This window comes from Ammodytes marinus, assembly GCF_949987685.1.
Source record: "Ammodytes marinus genome assembly, chromosome: 11".
NCBI lineage: Eukaryota > Metazoa > Chordata > Actinopteri > Uranoscopiformes > Ammodytidae > Ammodytes > Ammodytes marinus.
In genome coordinates, this window is record NC_137215.1 from 30,122,828 (window position 1) to 30,143,335 (window position 20,508).

The following is a 20,508-nucleotide window of genomic DNA, read 5'->3' on the forward strand; positions in this document are numbered from 1 at the left end:
TGGTTGAGACGAAAGTGTAGACTAAAGTTAAAGGGTAACTGAACCCCCTGTTTGAGCTACTGCACGATTTTGAAAAATGCTTTCAGACCATGGATTCTAAAATTCCGTTTGAGAACCTTTGTTTTTAAACATTCCGACATCAGCCGGCCGACATTCAGGAGGGAGGGGGGCGCGCGGTGTCTTTGAAGGAGGGGGCTAGCTGTCACTCTGAATGACATGACTTCATTGAAAAATCGAGTGACACAAAGTCTAACGTCACGGTCACTACACAGTGAGCTCATATGCCACACAGATGGGTCGTCTGAGGTGGAGGACTTTTCTTATTCTAAATTGTTGGCGGGTGTCTCTATCGTAGAGTTAGGAGACTAGCGGCAGTGTGTATGTGTGTGTGTGTGTGTGTGTGTGAGCGAGGAGAGCGAGCGGTAGCGTGTGTCAATAAAGTGAAGCAACAAACGAGTCCGGGCGGGGGTGTGTGTGTGTGTGTGTTTGTGTGTGTGTGTCTGCACAAGCGAGATAATGCAGACACACTGCCGGTAGAAGTTAAGGGTGTTAACCCCCGAAATAACATCCTTGGAGGGACTGTATAACAGTCATAGACGTCGATTACGGGGGGGATGGGGGGTACATGTACCCCCCACTTTTCGTCAAGACTCATTTTGTCCCCCCCACTTTTTAAGCCGGACATGGAGTGCGTCCAGCCGTATTAAAACACAGCGTTAAGGTCTCTCTCTCTCTCTCTCTCTCTCTCTCTCTCTCTCTCTCTCTCTCTCTCTCTCTCTCTCTCTCTCTCTCTCTCTCTCTCACGCACACACACTAGTTTGCACACCAGAGAAAACATGCTCCGAAGTCTCCGCTAGTTTGCACACCAGAGAAGACTGATGCATTTCAATCAGCAGCAGAGAGACAACGGCGAGTGGTTTTAAGTGTCCCGTTGTGAAGTGTAAACTGTAGGGATTACCATCCTCTATGCCCACTAATGACTGGTGTAGCGGACACTAACAGCAGCTTGTGTCGCGGCACATGGATACTGACGATGTTGTTTACAGTGACGTGCGGTCAGGGTAGGCGCCGTGTGCAAAAAAATAAAATAAAATAAAATATTTTTTTTATTTAATAAACTTATATTTGTATTATTACTGTTACTGTTAATTATTTCGATCTTTACATGTAATCCGCGATTACTTTAAAAAAGTGTAGACGTTTTGATTCGAAACGTGGCAGTTAGTAAGTTACGCCAAAAAAATATTGTGCCTTTGCTGTTTCCCATTCATTGTGTACGGCAAAGAATCAGTGCCTTTGTGCCTATTCATTGTGGACGGCAAGAAAAAAGTTTTCGCGCATGCGCACTTGATTCTGTATTATTTAACATGTACGCAAATAAGCATAATTCTTTGTGCCTTTTTTACGTAAATGGTATGCCACATAAGCCTTTACATTACATATCATTCATGGACCAATTAAAATCGAGATATTACTAGACATTTACGCAGCTTAGGCCAACGTCATTACGTTGGCTATGCTCATTCACGTCGCATTACCCCCGCGGATTTTTAAGTCAACATTGCAGCTGCCGTGCCCGCAGATATTTCAGACTGGAGTTGGATATTGGATTATAATTTAAAAAGGAACAGAATGAATAGCAAGAGAAAGGCCTGCGCCAGCCTTGGACGGTGTACAGCAGCAACAGGGACAAACAATGTTCGAGCATTTCAAACGGACAGGTAGCCTACATGAACGGAAGGATGCTAGCTAGCTGTGCTGTCAGTCAGACTGTCACTGGATTACTATCGTCTTGCTTATTTCTACAGCCAGGGAGTCAGATTGGTGAGTCAGAAACTTTTTGGGGGTTTATTTAATAATAAAGTTGATACCGAGTGCAATCCATTCTGCATTTTATATTCAATTGAGCAGTTGTGTTTTCATTGTTACTGACGGACAAACCTAAGCTCTGCAATGTGGATAAATGGTTACATTCTGATGCTGGACAGGTCCATGGGGCATACTGGCTACTGGTACTTTATCTATTAAGATAAAGTTTATGGAGTGGAGTTGCCATCAGTTATGCTGTAGTCCTACATAATGATGAATGCTGTCTTTTATTTTTAAGTTGAATAGAAGTAGTACCGGTAGTTTGAATCGGCGAAGGTTTGACTTGTTGCCTTACGTTTTTTCGGCCCTCGGTGTGAGGGACGGCCGGGTCCGTTAAGTCGATGGATGCGATGTTTAATCATTTAGACCAAACTACAGTAGGCTACGGGCAAACCTGAAGTCACCGTCGTGACATTTCATATACGTCCCGTCTGTGTGTGTGAGTGAGTGAGTGAGAGAGAGAAAGAAAGGGAGGAACTTATTTGAAATCGGCCGTGCGTGCCTGTTTGTTGTTTATTGTTTTTGATTTAACAATATATAGGTTTAGAGAAATCTGGCTTTCAGAACTCAGTGCCTACCCACTCACTGACCTCACCGCACGTCACTGGTTGTTTATCAAGAAGTAATTGAAGCTGATCATGGCTATGCTACTAGCTAGGTTGCCATGGAGACCGAGGCGGAGTAATATTGTTGTGCGACAGTCCAGCCGTGCTTCGGCTCGATGTGCTCAGTCGGAACTACCTTCCCAAGCTCCTTTTGTTTACGTCATGTTTGGTTGGGCTACGGGGAGCAGCTAGTGGCTCATATGTCCGCTGCTTTTTGAAAATGCTTTTTTCATCAAATGTGTCAGACATCAGTGTTTTGCATTGTATTCATTAGTGAGCGGGTATGCCGTCTTTCAGAACCGTTCATTACCTGCACTAAAGAGAAAAAAAGATGTTTCCTCATTGTCCCCCCCACTTTTGAAAATGCACTCCAGAATGCCTGTTTGTCCCCCCCACTTGTTTAGCCAAATCGACGTCCATGATAACAGTAGTAGCTCATGGACCAGCTATGGACCTGTAAAGAGCGTGACCGGCTTTGCGGCGACGTGATGACATACTGCTGCACCAAAAGTACAGCAGTACGTCATTTTTCGAACCCGACGGAAAACGTTTTTTTCAAATCTTAGTAAAGTTCTAAAATAATTTACAATACAAAAATTTCTTAAATTGCAGATATTTAACATATTGCAATTTTTTTCAATATTAACACCAGCATATATGTGTTCCTAAACAACATAGTGATTTAATTCAGCTTCTATCTCAAAAAACAAGTAAAAGGGTTCAGTTACACTTTAAACATGACACTTTGTAACTACACACTTAAAATAACGATCTCTGCCCATACAAAAAAAAAGACTTGGATTACTTGAGGAGCGACCGATGTGCAAATGTGTCTGATGACGGGCCGTTATATTAATAATAAACAGCGCGCTTCACATTAGAACAGCATGTACAGGTCCTTCTCATATAATTAGCATATTGTGATAAAGTTCAATATTTTCTGTAATGTACTGATAAACATTAGACTTTCATATATTTTAGATTCATTACACACAACTGAAGTAGTTCAAGCCTTTTATTGTTTTAATATTGATGATTTTGGCAAAAAAGTAAAGAAAAACCAAAAATCTCAAAAAATTTGCATATTTCATCCGACCAATAAAAGAAAAGTGTTTTTAATACAAAAAAGTCAACCTTCAAATAATTATGTTCAGTTATGCACTCAATACTTGGTCGGGAATCCTTTCGCAGAAATGACTGCTTCAATGCGGCGTGGCATGGAGGCAATCAGCCTGTGGCACTGCTGAGGTGTTATGGAGGCCCAGGATGCTTTGATAGCGGCCTTAAGCTCATCCACAGTGTTGGGTCTGGTGTCTCTCAACTTCCTCTTCACAATATCCCACAGATTATCTATGGGGTTCAGGTCAGGAGAGTTGGCAGGCCAATCGAGCACAGTAATACCATGGTCAGTAAACCATTTACCAGTGGTGTTGGCACTGTGAGCAGGTGCCAGGTCTTGTTGAAAAATGAAATCTTCATCTCCATAAAGCTTTTCAGCAGATGGAAGCATGAAGTGCTCCAAAATCTCCTGATAGCTAGCTGCATTGACCCTGCCTTTGATAAAACACAGTGGACCAACACCAGCAGCTGACATGGCACCCCAGACCATCACTGACTGTGGGTACTTGACACTGGACTTCAGGCATTTTGGCATTTCCTTCTCCCCAGTCTTCCTCCAGACTCTGGCACCTTGATTTCCGAATGACATGAAAAATTTGCTTTCATCCGAAAAAAGTACTTTGGACCACTGAGCAACAGTCCAGTGCTGCTTCTCTGTAGCCCAGGTCAGGCGCTTCTGCCTGTTTCTGGTTCAAAAGTGGCTTGACCTGGGGAATGCGGCACCTGTAGCCCATTTCCTGCACACGCCTGTGCACGGTGGCTCTGGATGTTTCTACTCCAGACTCAGTCCACTGCTTCCGCAGGTCCCCCAAGGTCTGGAATCGGCCCTTCTCCACAATCCTCCTCAGGGTCCAGTCACCTCTTCTGGTTGTGCAGCGTTTTCTGCCACACTTTTTCCTTCCCACAGACTTCCCACTGAGGTGCCTTGATACAGCACTCTGGGAACAGCCTATTCGCTCAGAAATGTCTTTCTGTGTCTTACCCTCTTGCTTGAGGGTGTCAATGATGGCCTTCTGGACAGCATGGGTCGGCAGTCTTACCCATGATTGCGGTTTTGAGTAATGAACCAGGCTGGGAGTTTTTAAAAGCCTCAGGAATCTTTTGCAGGTGTTTAGAGTTAATTAGTTGATTCAGATGATTAGGTTAAGAGCTTGTTTAGAGTACCTTTTCATGATATGCTAATTTTTTGAGATAGGAATTTGGGGTTTTCATGAGCTGTATGCCAAAATCATCAGTATTAAAACAACAAAAGACCTGAAATATTTCAGTTGGTGTGCAATGAATCTAAAATATATGAAAGTTCAATTATTATCATTACATTATGGAAAATAATCAACTTTATCACAATATGCTAATTATATGAGAAGGACCTGTACATTAAATATCTCGTATCCTTCCTGAGGGCATACATGATATTTTTTCTGCAAACAAATGGTTAATTTGCCAAAGTTGATAGTTGGTCTTATCTTTACAGAAGACTTCTTTGTATTTTTTATGTCAGTTGAATTTTGTTTCAAGTTGAATGCAAATGAGCACTGTTAATATTCCAAAAGGCACAAGCTCTTCCTTGACTGTTTTCAGTCTTGTGTTTTTAGTTTTTAGGGAACATAATTAGCCTGGAAATCCAGACCCTGATATCTTGAACGATAGAGGGTCTGGCCACGATCAACAGTAATTTCCAACTCAAGGGGCGGCTCCTACTCGTGCATTTCAAATGCCACTGCACGCAGTTGGATAGCACTACAACCAATCAGAGCGACGTATTAAGCCCCGTTCGTTTAACGAACAGCTGTTAAACTGTTAAATTAAACGTTTGCCGTTGTCGGTCGGCAAAACAGAACATTCCACTTACTTGCTAATGAAAGATTTGAGTGCCGTCTTCCAAATCGTTAATGGTCGAGGCCAAAGCAGTCTCAAACTCACACAACATATCCGCAGCCATCTATGATGTTTACTATCACGGCTTCGACGTCGCATCCACGTCACTGTCGTCATCCGGTTACGTCCTCCCCAGAGTACCATATAAAGGGCTCTGGCGCGCCCATATTAGATAGAACCAATTGAAACCATAGCCAGATTTCTGGTTTTCTTGATAAAGCTTCAACGGAGCGTGTCCAGACCAACACGCGCAGCAAATTTAATTTGCCAGCGCCTAGTGGCAGGTCTGGGAATGCCAGGCTAGAACATAATGGCATTTGGGCTTAAAAAGGCAAACCTTTTTTTTTTGTCCGGACCAATTAATGTGAAAATTGACAATTTCCTAATCCTAAAGTACTCTTGATAATTTTTGCACACACTAGACACACTTCTGATCAGATATTTAAGCAGGTTAATACAAATAAACACATTTGTACTTATTTTCTCACACAATGAGAATCGATAAGAGCATCGATAAGGAATCGGATCGATAAGCCGAATCAGAATCGTTAAATTCTTATCAATTCCCATCCCTAGGAATATATGATGCAAATTTGGCCAGATGAAAATATTCACAAACAGTCGTATAGCCTACAACAGGGCTATTCAATAGGCGGCCCGCGGGCCAGATCCGGCCCGAGAAGGACTATGTACTGGCCCCCGCCTTGACTACCGACCGACCCCAAAAAAAAAAAAATGATGATTTTTTTTTTTTTTTTTTTTTTTTTTTTTTTTTTTTTTTTTTAAGTGGTGCACAATTAATGTACTAGCATGCGCAATGTGTGCTTTTGCATGGTCATAACTGCGCGAAAGGCCGCGATCTGCAGTAAATAAATATGCACATGTGTCTCCAAGCCTTTCTCTATCAGCTGCTCTGTGTATGAGGCTTTGCGTGCGCGATTGTACAGCAGTGTAAGTGCATGGTCCATTATTTGTATTTAGTGTGTCTGCATAATATTGCACCAGTAGAACTTTGCATGGTATTGTCTGCATGTTTGCACAACATTTGTACCTTCACATAGCAAACAAAATTGCACAACTGTAAAGTCAGTGTCTGTAGTTTTTTTGTATTCAAATAAGCAGTTGTTTATTTCTGTACTGTGCATTGGCAACTTTGAGCAAAATACAGCCAAAATTTTACGTCTCCCATGACCCTGGACAGTGACCCCTTGACAAACACATTGGGGGGGGGGGGGGGCATTGTTGAAGAGTTAACCTATTGTGTTTTCCTGAACTGATAAGATTGTTAAACACTTAAACAACAGGCAGCCTATGTTAATCAAATAGGGATTTTTTTTGATAAGCTGGTGAACTCTATTTGATAAAATAAAGACAATATATGCACTCCTATGTCGTTGTAGTGTTTTACAGTATATGTAGCTATTGATGTGATGCTCATCAATTTTAGGCATTTTTTTCTGGCCCCTCATTTCGGATCATTTCCACCAACCGGCCCCCATTCAAAGCTAATTGAATAGCCCTGGCCTACAAGTAGACTACGCTCCAAATCCTAAACGCGCACGGTGACGTAGGCAAGGTGCAATCGTGCCCAGGCCACAAGAAGTGTGGCCTGCGGGGGGAGTGGGGAGGGGGGGAATCGTGCTGAATCTTCCTGCAGCACGGAACAGGCAAACATGCCTAGTGTGAGTGCGCCCTTAGTATGTAGTGTAGGAAAAATAAAAAGTATGTGATTTGGAACACAGGGTTTGCTTGTCTCTTTGTATGTCCTGCTCAATAAAGATGTGAAAGCTTGAATTAACAATGGATAGTCAGAAAATCACTGTCCAACTGGACATGTCTTTATTTCTGCTGTCACATTTGGGTGATTCAATTTTCCCCCATTTAACCAGAGTCTAACTAACTGCCTTTTGTATGTGTCGTCATGCTATTTGCGTTCTTTGAAAGGAACAGTTTGTCGACTGTGTGACTGGCCTAGCTTAATTTATTACTGAATGTTTGTTGGATCAATGTAGAAAAGAGGTTTCAAAGAATCATTTCCATTTGAGAATAAAGTGAGTCTCTAAGTTTGAATGTAAAGGCCTCAACCGAGTCAGATTGTCAAATGTCCACAAAGAGATTATTTCAGAGAGAAAGTGGCACGATACGAAAAGGATTAAAGGTTTTAATCACATCGGTGCCAAAACAAGGTTGCTGACTGCACGTGCCTATGTTGTCTCTATCAAAGAAATACTTACTTCTATTCACATTTGTTAATAGTTGAATAATACAGCTGTACTATGTTTGTATATGTTTGGTTAAATATGTGCTGTAGAAAATGACATAAAATTGCATAAAAAAAATAAAAATAAATTACCTCTGGAGACTAGATTGTGGGAAGGGAATGACAACTATTTTCTTCTCTGTTGTCTTTCACAGTGCTTAAATGCCAGTCTTTTTTGTCGGGGCAGAGGAACCTGGCCATCCAGTTCTACCTGGAGTGTGTCTACACTAATCTGACCTACTATGAGTACCAGGCAGCCAAGGAACACATGAAGAACGCCCAGGAGGTCTCAGGGCTGAACATCAACATCACTGGTACTTAAAGCACTGCAGCCTCTTGTCTGGAGGGGATCATTGAGTGACTTATTGAGAATGCCTATTTGATGAAGCCTGAGTGATATACCTGGATGATTCTAACAACTGTATCTGGTCTAATGCAGGTGCTCTTGGCAAACGGACCGCGTTCCAGCAGAGCTTCCTGGCTCAGCTCATCCTGGAGGTGAAGAGGAAGCAGGAGCAGCCTGACCAGAGCCACCCTGAGGCCAGTCCCACGCCCACACCTCTAGCCAGCCTGCCAAAGGTATGGCATCGTGGAGCTAGAATTGGAATTGATTTTTTATTATTATTATTATTATTTTAAAATTTTGTGTGTGTGTGTATTTATTTATAAGGGGAAATTAGCCTACTTGAACATGTATTTCCCAGTTTAAAACATAAAAATAAAGCAGCATTAAACATACAGAAATTAAATAATCTTGTCCTACACTAGCATGCTGTTTTAAAAATAACTCAATAGTTGAAATAATACATTGTGTTTTCCCCTTAAAATGACTAAATGCATTTCAAAGACAGTAACAGTGTGGCACTTCTGTAAACTTACTGAAACTTGCCTGGGCCATAGTGTTGTGGAGCCTTACACTAGTCTAGCTTTGCACAGCTCTTCTTTCTGTTCAGCTAAATATCGAGAGACGCCGAGATCGTTTTCCGGCATTTGGCAGTACCACGGCGACCACTGCCATACCATGGCTTGAGCCGTTCAGTAACGGTAATGCCAGTCCAAAAGTGGTATTCTGCGACCGGCACGCCCCGCCTCCCCCCTATGATTTCACGACAGGTATTGCCTTTACGGCAGAGGCAGGTAAAGCTAAATATAGTTGGTCTTTATTCACACTATATAACAACATAACGCCGTAAATAAATGGATTTATTCATGTCTCTGGTCCTTTCCGTTGTAAGGATATGTGCGATCTGTTTGTTGTTGCTTTTGAAATGACAGATACTTTATAAAACAGTCGGACTTGCTCCGGTCACTGTAGTTAGCATAGCCTCCTGAGCAGGTCGATAACAGAGAATTAGCCCTGACTACAGAGGCAGGTTGCTAAATATAGCAAGGGGTGACACTTTCGTCGAGTGCTCGCTTAGCTCAGCCGGTAGGGAGTTCGTTTTTGAAACAGTAGACCCGAGTTTGCGTCCCGCCTGGACTGTTTCTTTGAATTTCTCGACTAGGCATTTAGAATTTTTTCACTATATTTTATCAAAGTAGGCCTACAGGTTCCTATCGTTTAACACTGATTCAGTGTCATAAACCTTTTTGTATTATTTGTGTGCCACTGTCACCTGCCATTTATACTAATAATAGTACCTTACAAAGCATAAAATTGTCATAAAATCATTAAAAACCTCCATCTTCATTCAATTGTTTCTTACTTATTTTACTTGAATTTTAGTTTTCACACTTTTGACATTGTTAATGTATGCTTCCATTATGTATTGCCAATCATATATTTGTTGGTATCAAAATGATTCTGCAGCTGGATCGAATGGTATTTGCCAGTATGAACTGGCAAATACCACAGGATATGAGTGGCATGTCAGTGGGAAAACGGTAGGGGCCAGTAGGGAATGGTAAATACCATTAATATTAGTGGCATGTCAGTGGGGGTGCCATTCTGTTATGGTAGTACCATTTTACAAAAGTGGCATGCCACTAATATTAATGGTATTTACCATTCCCTACTGGCCCCTACCGTTTTCCCACTGACATGCCACTCATATCCTGTGGTATTTGCCAGTTCATACTGGCAAATACCACTTGATCCAGCTGCAGAATCATTTTGATACCAACAAATATATGATTGGCAATACATGATGGAAGCATACATTAACAATGTCAAAAGTGTGAAAACTAAAATTCGCACATATCCTTACAACGGGAAAGGACCAGAGACATGAATAAATCCATTTATTTACGGCGTTATATAGTGTGAATAAAGACCAACTATATTTAGCTTTACCTGCCTCTGCCGTAAAGGCAATACCTGTCGTGAAATTATAGGGGGGAGGCGGGGCGTGCCGGTTGCGGAATACCACTTTTGGACTGGCATTACCGTTACTGAACGGCTCAAGCCATGGTATGGCAGTGGTCGCCGTGGTACTGCCAAATGCTGGAAAACGATCTCGGCGCACCTGTAAATATCCCCATAGAGCGAGAGGGGTCTGGCTGCAGACCTCCACCCACACGAACTTCCGCTGCAGACCTCCACCAGCAGACCGGAAATTGCTGCCGCAAGTTCCGTTATATGACAAAATAAAATAAAAATCGGTAGCTTGGCATTCTTAACCTATGTTCTTAACCCGTTTATACCATGGTCACTTACTTACTAAAGAAAATAATAATTAGACCACTCGTTTGTATTTTCACTTAACAACGACCGAATGTGGCTTTAATGGTGCGTTCAAGCTGTACTGGGAAGTCCGACCAAGGATACGAGCAACGGGAGACTGCGGCAGCTGTTAGCCACAGAGCTACTGTTATGCTAGCAAGATACAAAGCCAAAACATTGCGCACGCTGTACAAACAGTAAATGTTATCGGCCAATATGTTTAACAACAGCTCCACCTAGCTAACAAAGCATTATCCCCAATCAATAATTTCACGGATAATATGACTGGCGATCATGTGTATTATGTGCTGCAGCCTGAAGTTACGTGAGGCAGTGACTGACAGCAGTAAGCTCAGAGACAGTGATTGTTTTGGTGGCTAAACACAATGTTTACCCAGTTACAAACCTTTTTAAATTGAACAGTGGTCTAACTCCCCTTTTAAACGAGATAACCATTGACGTTTAGCCAGAGGACATTTAGTTTAGCCACTTTTTTTCGCTCTTAGATAGTAAAGATTTTACTACTATCGTTATTACAGCTCTTGTGTTACGATCGCCATCCTGTGGTGCACGGCAATATATTATAGATACAGCTATGTATGGACAGGAATAGTTATAACAATTCCTCTAGCTTGTCCTTTTCTGACATAATTTTTGTATTAGGTCTACATTATGTTGTCTTAATATCATAAGGTTCCACTGCACTCCAGCATATTTATGTTATTTTACATTCCTACATTCCTTCTCTGAACCATCATTCATTTAATATCTGGCTCTTTGTCTATAATATTGTCTTACCTTGTGCTGCTGGACCACTTTATTTGCCCATTTTAAAATACGACAAACTCAAGTAGGCCTATGTGTTTTAACTTAGCTCTGTGTGTAACCAAAGTGAATAAGTAACCAAAGTAAATAAGTAAAGTCATACAAAAATCAAAACATTGTAAAGGTTTGTTACACTTTATTGAGAAGCCACTCAAGTGTGTCATACACTTAACCGAACCATTGGCCCCAGGGGCTCGAACTCAGGACTTTAACACACACACACACGATCCAAGAGCGGAAGCAACAAATAATGAAAAGCAGAATATTATAACGATTCGATGGCTCAATATTTTCTTAAACTCTCTTTCTCAGAACTGTCTTTGCTGCTTTCCAACCAAATACTATATACATGGAGCGCCTTGGTAGCATGCCAGTCAATCGCAACGTTAATGACTGTCCGCCCTGTGACCCAGGAACATGCAGTTGATTCGAAGATCCTCCTCATCTACCTGCATGTCTTCCTGATATTCAAAAATAAACAGCAGGGGATCCTTCTATTTTACTTTGTCTGAGGAACCTATCCTTTTCAGGACGTACTGTTGCTCCGTTTCGTCCATAGTCTGAATGCAGGGTTCGACCACCATCCCCCTGAGCAACCCTGCATTCTGATGCAGTCAGGCAACTCCAGCCATGATGTTGTCAAGGGGCCCCTGTTAAATGGGAAATTAAATACCACAAAGTTTGAATTATTTTATATTCAAAAAATGAACAAACAAACTCAACTTAACTTAAACAGCATTAAAAAAATTACAGTGTTTCCCCTAGCAGTGAGATATAATTGGCAATATATATGGTGTTTGTTTTATTAAAGTTATGCAACCCATTTCCTATTTTTTTATTAACCTTTATTTTTCCAGGAATATACTCATTGAGATTCAAAATCTCTTTTTCAGGAGAGTCCTGACAGTGATTTCCGTTATCATTGAGAAAGAAGCATATGTAACTGTAAACAAAAATATGTATCAAACAGGCAAAAGACCAACACAAAATGTGCAAGTAATAAGTTTCTCTTTTTTTTTTTTTTTTTTATACTTTTTTTCTTCGTTTTATATATGAGCATAAAACAACAAACAAAAGAGGGCTAGGACATGACAGTACACACATTTGGAAGCAGGTACAAAAAAGAAAAGCATAGGTGCAGTACACAATACAAATATTTCTCACATTGGAATGGAGTGAAATAGAATCAGGAGTCTTTATGTTTGTAGCGATCCCATTTTTTCCAGTATTCCTCTCCTTTATCCTTTTGAAGCCACAGCACAAAAGTCAAATTCTCCATTGCCTGGATAGTAGGGGTGTAACGGTACACTAAAGTCACGGTTCGGTACGTACCTCGGTTTTGAAGTCACGGTACGGTACAGTACGGTACGGTTCATAGTTAACGGAGAATGAACAGCTTTAGCTGTCAGTAACTAGCTGACAGTAACATATATTTATTTTGAATTGTTTTAGTTTTACAGTCTCTAGTGTTTTCTCTCTGATGATGGTGTTTCCTCAGCGCAGTTTCCTTCCTGTTTTTAATGAATTTCTTATTTTGGGGTATGGATGGGTGGGAGGGGGAATGTTTGTATGAGTTGTATTAAGCACTTTGTGTTACATTTGATTCTATGAAAAGTGCTATATAAATAAAGTTTGATTGATTGATATAAATAAAATGCATAACAAATATAAAAATACTGCTGCAATTCTCCAATAAATAAAATACTTATTAAATACCAGTGTAGGTGCAGCAAAAACTAAAATTGCAATGAAAAAATATAGTGTTAATGCTCAGCAGGCTCTGTAAGCTGGTGTAAACAAAGGCTATGTCATCTTTAAGGATCTTTTTGACTTTAAAAAAATAAAATATTGCTGCAGCTCTCTTAAACTCTAAAGTGCTCTTATAAATATAAAAATTATCAAATAAAAGTGCTACTGCAGCATTAATTAAATGACAGCTTGTTTATATTCAGTATAAAAAAGAAAATGATGTCTGGGTTTTGCCCAGCTCGTTTTTCTTCACAGTAATGGTGAGAGTAGCCAAACACCTGATGGTGCCTTTTCAAATGCGTATGCATGTTCGACGTGTTGCCTCCTACATAAGCGATCGCGGTGAAACAATAACCTGTGTGCCGACATTGTTCCACACGTCTATCACTGTTTTCATAATTCACCTGGAATCCGAAATTATCCCTCAAACGGGATTTGAATATATATATATAAAAAGATTTGGGCCTAATCAAATTAGATCCGGGGCTTTAGCCCCGAATAAAACAGCCTTGTGACACCACTGCTAAGGAGGGCGGATGCTGTTCTTCAAGTGCCCCAGTACCAGACATTCGAAGCACTTCATCACCACTGGTGTCAGCGCCACTGGCCGATAGTCATTGAGGGACCTGATGGCTGATTGTTTTGGGACAGGGATGATTGTGGCTGTCTTGAGACATGTGGGCACGGAGGCCTGCAGCAGGGAGGTGTTAAACAGGTCCGTGAGCACCGCAGTCAGCTCTGCTGCACAGTGCTTGAGAACCCGCCCTGGTACTCCGTCAGGTCCAGTAGCTTTGTTGGGGTTGATGTGCTGCAGGTTCCGTCTCACGTCGTGGGGGCTCAGAGTCAGAACCGGTGGTGAGGGTCCCTGCTGTGCCCGCGTGTTGTTGCTGAATCGCATATGCCAGGTGGCAGTTGGTTCTACAAGGGCATACGCTGGTCACCAAAAGAAAGTGATTGTCTACAGTAGCTCAGAAGAGTGACATCTCCATTCCACTTAACGACACCATCGATGAGAGTTCAGATGGCCAGAAAGATGATGATGGTGACTTTGTCATTGTGAGCGTTGCAGGTAAAACCATTAGATCTGCTAGGCCTTGTTTAAGAAAATTGTCCTTCAATCTTTGTAAAATATTTACTTTATTTACTTTAAATAAACCTTAGATAAGTTATTGTCTAATGGATTTGTCTTGCATTACAGTTTATGAGATATATATATCAATGGTACGATTTACCCCATGGTATTCTCTCCAACAGCACAACTTATTTTTCCGAAAGCTATATTTCTTCAACAGTATATTCCAGATCCAAAGTTTTTATTGCCAGGGATGCACAACACCCTGAAATATACAGTGCTGTGTGAAAGTTTGTGAACCCCTTGAGCCTTTTGGAATTTTATTTATTTTAAACATTATTAAATCATTTTGATCAATACCAGTATTTTTTATATGAAATAACAGATGTTTGTTTATCAATTTAAACATTTTCTTTTCCAGAAATCAACTGTTAAAACAGATAAAACAAATTATTTGACAAATGTTGTATCTGCAAAAGTTTGTGAACCCTGAGCTGCATTGCTTAAAGCTCACATATTATACACTTTTCAGTCAATATTATATGGTCTTAGAGGTCCCTAATACGTTTTTCTTTAGTTGTTTGCTGAAAAAACCGTTCAGATAATTTATTGTAGTATGCCTGTATACCCTGATGTTCAGCTAATCTCATGATTGCCTATTTTTTAAACCGAGCTGCAGCTCCCCTCGTAAATATACAATCTTTGAGCTGCCCCCGCCCCTCTCTGGAAGCGACGGGTCCATAGCCTGTAGTAGTAGCCTGTCCACAGTGCCTGTACTTTTAGCCGTTAGCTTCCGTGCTAACGGAATATCACGAAAATCAGTGAAAGAATGAGCTTCAAAGTTAGACTTAAACTCTATTACCTTCCTATGCTTTGTCTGGCTAAAAAAGAGGCATTTTCAGACTGCTGTGGAGAATATAAAGAGCTTGTTATGGGCAAAATATCAATGCTTTTCCCGAAGCTAGCTCGGAAGCTAACGGCTAAAAATATCACGAAAATCAGTGAAAAAATTAGCTTCAAAGCTAGACTTCGACTCTATTACCTTCCTATGCTTTGTCTTGCTAAAAACGAGGCTTTGTCAGACTGCTGTGGGGAATATAAACAGCGTGTTGTGAGCAAACGCTGGTTGCTTGTCCCAAAGCTAATAGCTATACACCAGGCAGGCAAAAATACCAATAAAAACAATTATTTTAGTTTCACCGTTTAAAAAAAAGCACAAGTAGCTTCCTATCCGTTGTGTTATTAAAAACGAGGCATTAATAGACGGCTGTGGTTAAGATAAATTAGTGGAGTATGAGCAAAAGCATTCTGTGTTGGTGTATGTAACATTCAGGCTGTACTATGGGCATCTTGTCGCTTAGCGGGGAAAGCAACATCGCTGTCTTTCCGAGCGAAATTTTATCATACGGTGGACGTTTCTGGTTACTAATGTGGGGGGAAGCATGGACATATAAAGAAAATATGGGGATGTGGCTGTGCCGACTGTGACGTAATAGTCGGCGAGAATTCTGACTCGAGTATATTGGGGGGGAGGGGTGGGGGTTTCAGAAAGGGGGAGAGTGAGAAAAGGAGAGATTGTTATTTTTTTATATTTTGGCAGTCTCTAGGCACACATAGGCCTTTCACACCAAAATGAACCAAGAGTCAGTTCCAGGCTGGTGTTGGGGTCAGTTCAAAACTGGTTACAGCCTTATCCCAGTTATGAACCGGTTGGTTTCACATCGACCGGAGACAGCCATGGAGCCGGCAAGAGAGCAACGTCATGACGTCACTGTAAACGTGTGTGTACGTCACCCGACGCCGCTGCTCTTGTGGCTAACGCTAAAGCTACCGCTAGCTTTAAGCACAACAACAGCGGCGAATACGTCTTATTTTTACACGTGTTGGCTCTCGCTTTGCTTTCTTAAGCAAACAGGACCCATACAGCGTATTCTCGCCGGTCAATTTGATCGCTACGTTCGGTAATTACGTCTCGTAGTAGCGGTGTTTTTAAATATGGCGGGCATGAGGTTTGAGTTGCTCTGGTTGGTCAGGATAATCCCTCCCCCAGCCGCTGGCGCAAGCAGTTCTTATCAAACCCTGCTCAATCCTGGGGTATGAGTTCCCCCGGTTTTCACGGCCCGGAGCAGGCTCTCTGGCGGTGTGAAACCAAAACACTGGCTCTAACTCCGAACAAGCCCAAAAATATATTTTATATTAGGTTTATTATATTGAGTCTTAAATAAACACTGCTTTCATTACGACTCTCAACGCGCATTTCAATGAACCATGATGTAGTCTACAAAAAGATACTGAACTGTGATTGGCCAGTCACTGGCCCGGGCGGGACAGTGACTGGCCAATCAACTTTCCCTGCATATGATTTTACTGGCCCCGGGCCATCGGGCTATACGTTATGTCGAACCCTGAGAGCAGAGGAATAAATGTGCTTTCAGAGTTCTTAAACACGCACGCACGCACACGCACACCTTTCAACACAGCCACACACACAAACACACACACACACACACACACACACACTGCACTGTGATTGTCTAATTTCCATCTGTCATACCTCATAGGTCTCTCATTTATCTATCTTGTGCATTTTTCTCACTCCTACAAAACCTCTGTTCTATTCTGGGAACCAGCTCAGTCAATCACTGTTCTTCTCTCTCCTTTTTTGTCCTGCTTGCTTTTCATCAAATTCATTGACCTTCCACTGCTGGCTTCTGCCATCTAGTTTGGGACTAAAACACACATAATAATAATAATAATAATAATAATAATAATAATAATAATAATAATAATAATAATAATAATAATAATAATAATAATACATTTTATTTATAATGCACTTTATATTCAAGAATCTCAAAGTGCTTAAAAAGGGGGAACCTCAAAGAAAGTTTAGCTAAATGCTCTTTTAAAGAGATGTGTTTTGAGGTTCCGTTTAAAAAGAGCTGTAGTCTGTGGGGCCCTCAGGTGGTCAGGGAGGGCGTTCCATAGTCTAGGGGCAGCAGCAGAAAAGGCCCGATCACCCATGGTGCACAGCTTTTTTATGTCGCATGTTAGAAGAGTTCACATGTTAGAAGAGTTTTCAAGAGATATTGTAGGATCCATCATTCCATTCCAATTCCATACTCCATACTTGGGCCAGTATGGCTATTATATGTGGCATGTAAAAAATCTTATTAAACATATTACATTTTATTTGGAAAAATACTGTTAACATTCACCATGGCTGCAAAAGCAAATTTGTATTCAAATGAAATAACTTGCATGGTGGGGGGAGTGTTCTATGGTTCAAAGTTGTTGGATACTGTGGGCCAGCTCAAGGTATTTTGTGCTGTGCCTCAGACCACTAACGGCCCTCATTACTGCTGGAGTAAATGGGCTGGATCAAAGCTGTCATTAACCGGAGCTCACCAGCCTTTTCTATCCAGCAAGAGAGGAGACAATGCACTGGCCAATCCAAAGCACACTGCCAGCAGGGAAATATTGACCATTTTTCTGCTCCTGTGTTTATTGTGTTGTGTTATTCTAATGAGGGCAAGTCTGATGTAGAGTTTCTTGTTGCTGGGGCCAAACCAAATGTTCATAGCGTAAGGGTTTGGAATGTGTTTTGCTTTTTTCTGCAGCAGTGTGGAAGAAAGGGCAGACTATAATTTGCTGGGAAGATTCATGGACAGGTCCCTGCTGGATCTCCCCTTGGTCCTTGGCTGTAATTTAATGTATCCTCTGCAGTGTTGGGAACGTTACTTTAAAAAAGTAGTTAGTTATAGTTACTCACTAATTGTTCCAAAAAGTAACTGAGTTAGTAACTGAATTACTTTATAATAGAAGTAACTAGTTACCAGGGAAAGTAACTATTTGCGTTAGCCTACTGTAAAAAAATAAATGGTAAATGGACTTGACTTATATAGCTCCTTCTAGCCGATTTTCTCAGCCCCAAAGCGCTTTACATATCTTACCACATTCACCCATTCATACACACACTCATACACTGATGGCAGTAGCTGCCATGCAAGGCGCTCTCTGAACCATCGGGAGCAATTTGGGGTTCAGTGTCTTGCTCAGGGACACTTCGACATGTGGCGGGGAGACGGGGACCTCTCCCTACCCACTTCGCCACTGCCGCAAAATAAAAAAAGTTGTCAAAATTTGGATTTTTCTGAGCAGTTTTCACAAGTCAGTTGAAATGAGTAGCACAGACAGGTAGGCCTACTTGTAGGCTACATAACCTTCAATATTTATTGCACATCAACAGACAGCAAGAGGTTTATCCTGCACTTCAAGTATTTTGTTCTCAACAAAAGTAGTAGAGGAAACTGCTGAATGTACCGTGCTGATCTGCTATATCACTGGATTCACTTCAGGGGTGTCGGCTAAATCACCACTTGAGGCCAAAAACGTCAGACTATGAAGCATGAGACGATGAGAGGAGGAGTAAGGATTTATCCTATGTTTATTTCCTTCTTTAACATGCACAGCAGCATACAGATCCCAGGAAAAGAATAATAGCAATATTCGGCTCGTGATGACACGCTAAACAGCTGTTGCAACCGGCGAATCGCGGCCGTTTAATAACGTGCATAAATGATCATTTATAGAGATCGGGAAACTCCATGCACTTACTCACAAGGGCGATGCAAACAAACTCGGGGAGAGCACGTTTCAACCGTGGATTGATAGGTGGTTACTGCGGCAACGTGCACACTCGCACAACAGAGAGATAAAGAAACTTCACTAAACAGGCACTCCGGCTGACTGACGTGACGGCGCTAACTGACAGTTATAATGTCATCCACACTGAATAAAACACATCTTAAAACACACCGGTCTCCCCACTAGCAGTTTGTGCAGTATGGAGCCAGGGGTGCGTTCGGATTACACAGTTTATTCAATCAATTCATAGTAACGCACCACATTTAACGTTCAGTAACGATAACGGCGTTGTAACGACGGAAAAAGTAATTAGTTAGATTACCCCGTTACCCCAACACTGATCCTCTGTATGACATAGTGATCACAGTGCTACCTCAGAACACCCCCTAAGCACCATGTATAGAAACCACTTTATCTATCCTATATCGATGGATGGATGGATGGATGGATGGGCATGTTGGCTCACTGGGTTGTATTAATGTGCCATGATCTATTGTTGCAGAATGTGCGTACAACAAGCTTCATGTGTGTGTCTCCATGGTTACAGGACTGCAGTCTAGGCGATGACACGCGGCTGGATACGATCAACTTAGCCGAGCCAAATGAGCATGAGCTGCCTGACCTCAGTGCAGAGGAGCAGGCCATTATCCTGGGCCTCTGGTAAGTTCTGCCGCACTAAATCACAACTACCTGGTGGCCCTGAGTCTACTGTAAAAGGATGACGTATAAAAAGAACCAATCGGCAAGGTATAATAGAACACTTAACATTCATTTTCCGCACATGAATATGGTAGCTCCACACTCCTGTCCAGCCGGTGGCATTTGCCGAGAAGAATATAAAGAAGAAGAGAACTGTTCAACAAAGGAATATTGTAGGCTAATACAGACACGTATTGCACTTTCTGTTCATACATTCTGGTGATGAGTTTCGAGCTTGTGTGTTGCCATAGTGTGGTATTAACTTTGATCTACTGTAGGCAAGACTGGCGCGGACCTTTTGTTTTCTGTGCGAATGAAACTGCTTTCCCTGTACAACCAGATGAATCCGCTGTCAAGCAATGTGAAAAGTATTGACAGGGCTTAAGTCTTGTGTCAAAATGTATATACTGTTGACCTAAAGTGTTGTCTTGCAGCACTGACTTCCAGAAGAATAACCCTGTACACAAACTGACTTCAGAGGAACTCCTGGCCTTCACATCCGTAAGTAATTCTTAATTTTTTTGTTTAATTAAATTGTAGTAACGGATGCTCAGTTTCTTTCACTGTTTAATCCAGTATTAATACATTCATTCACACTTATACTCACTTCATGAATAACGTATTGGTTCTCATACCATCATCAAGCTTTAGATTTGATGCGACTGTTGACTTTCTGATGTAAAAGAACACTGTAGTAACAATAGTATATATAAAATAACACATTTTTGTCATGCAGTTCACTTCAGAGAAACAGTTTGAAAATAAATGCTTTGTCCTGAATCTGTTTTTACTTGTCAAGTAAAAAGAGATTGACTGTCTGTCCACCTGGAGATGTAATAAATCAGTCTTTGAAGCTTGTATACTTAAAGCTGCAGTTGAGAGTTTTTTTACTGTAATATTTGGCAAAACTGTCATAATAGCCATTCAGCTATATGTAGGTGGAGTGGTCTGAAAATATTTTTTTATCACTTTGCTCCCCCCTGCCTCTGTGTGCTGCCCCCCAAAATTGCCACCGCTCATGTTAATTTTGACCAATCAGAGCGAGGTCAGATTCTCCGTTATTATTGGATGTGGGACCTTGGCAACGACGTTGATACGTCAGTTGCGTGAGCGTTCACGACCC

General features: G+C 41.4%; 1 protein-coding gene across 1 annotated transcript in view; it reads left to right on the forward strand.

Annotated features, from left to right (window-relative positions):
- ttc27 (tetratricopeptide repeat domain 27) overlaps positions 1–20,508 on the forward strand; it is a 72,543-nt gene that overhangs the window by 18,145 nt on the left and 33,890 nt on the right. Inside the window, exons 6-9 of the mRNA XM_080036275.1 lie at positions 7,887–8,045; positions 8,171–8,310; positions 19,234–19,346; positions 19,820–19,886. Of these exons, the coding sequence (XP_079892401.1) occupies positions 7,887–8,045; positions 8,171–8,310; positions 19,234–19,346; positions 19,820–19,886 (479 nt within the window). The remainder of the gene's footprint in view (positions 1–7,886; positions 8,046–8,170; positions 8,311–19,233; positions 19,347–19,819; positions 19,887–20,508) is intronic.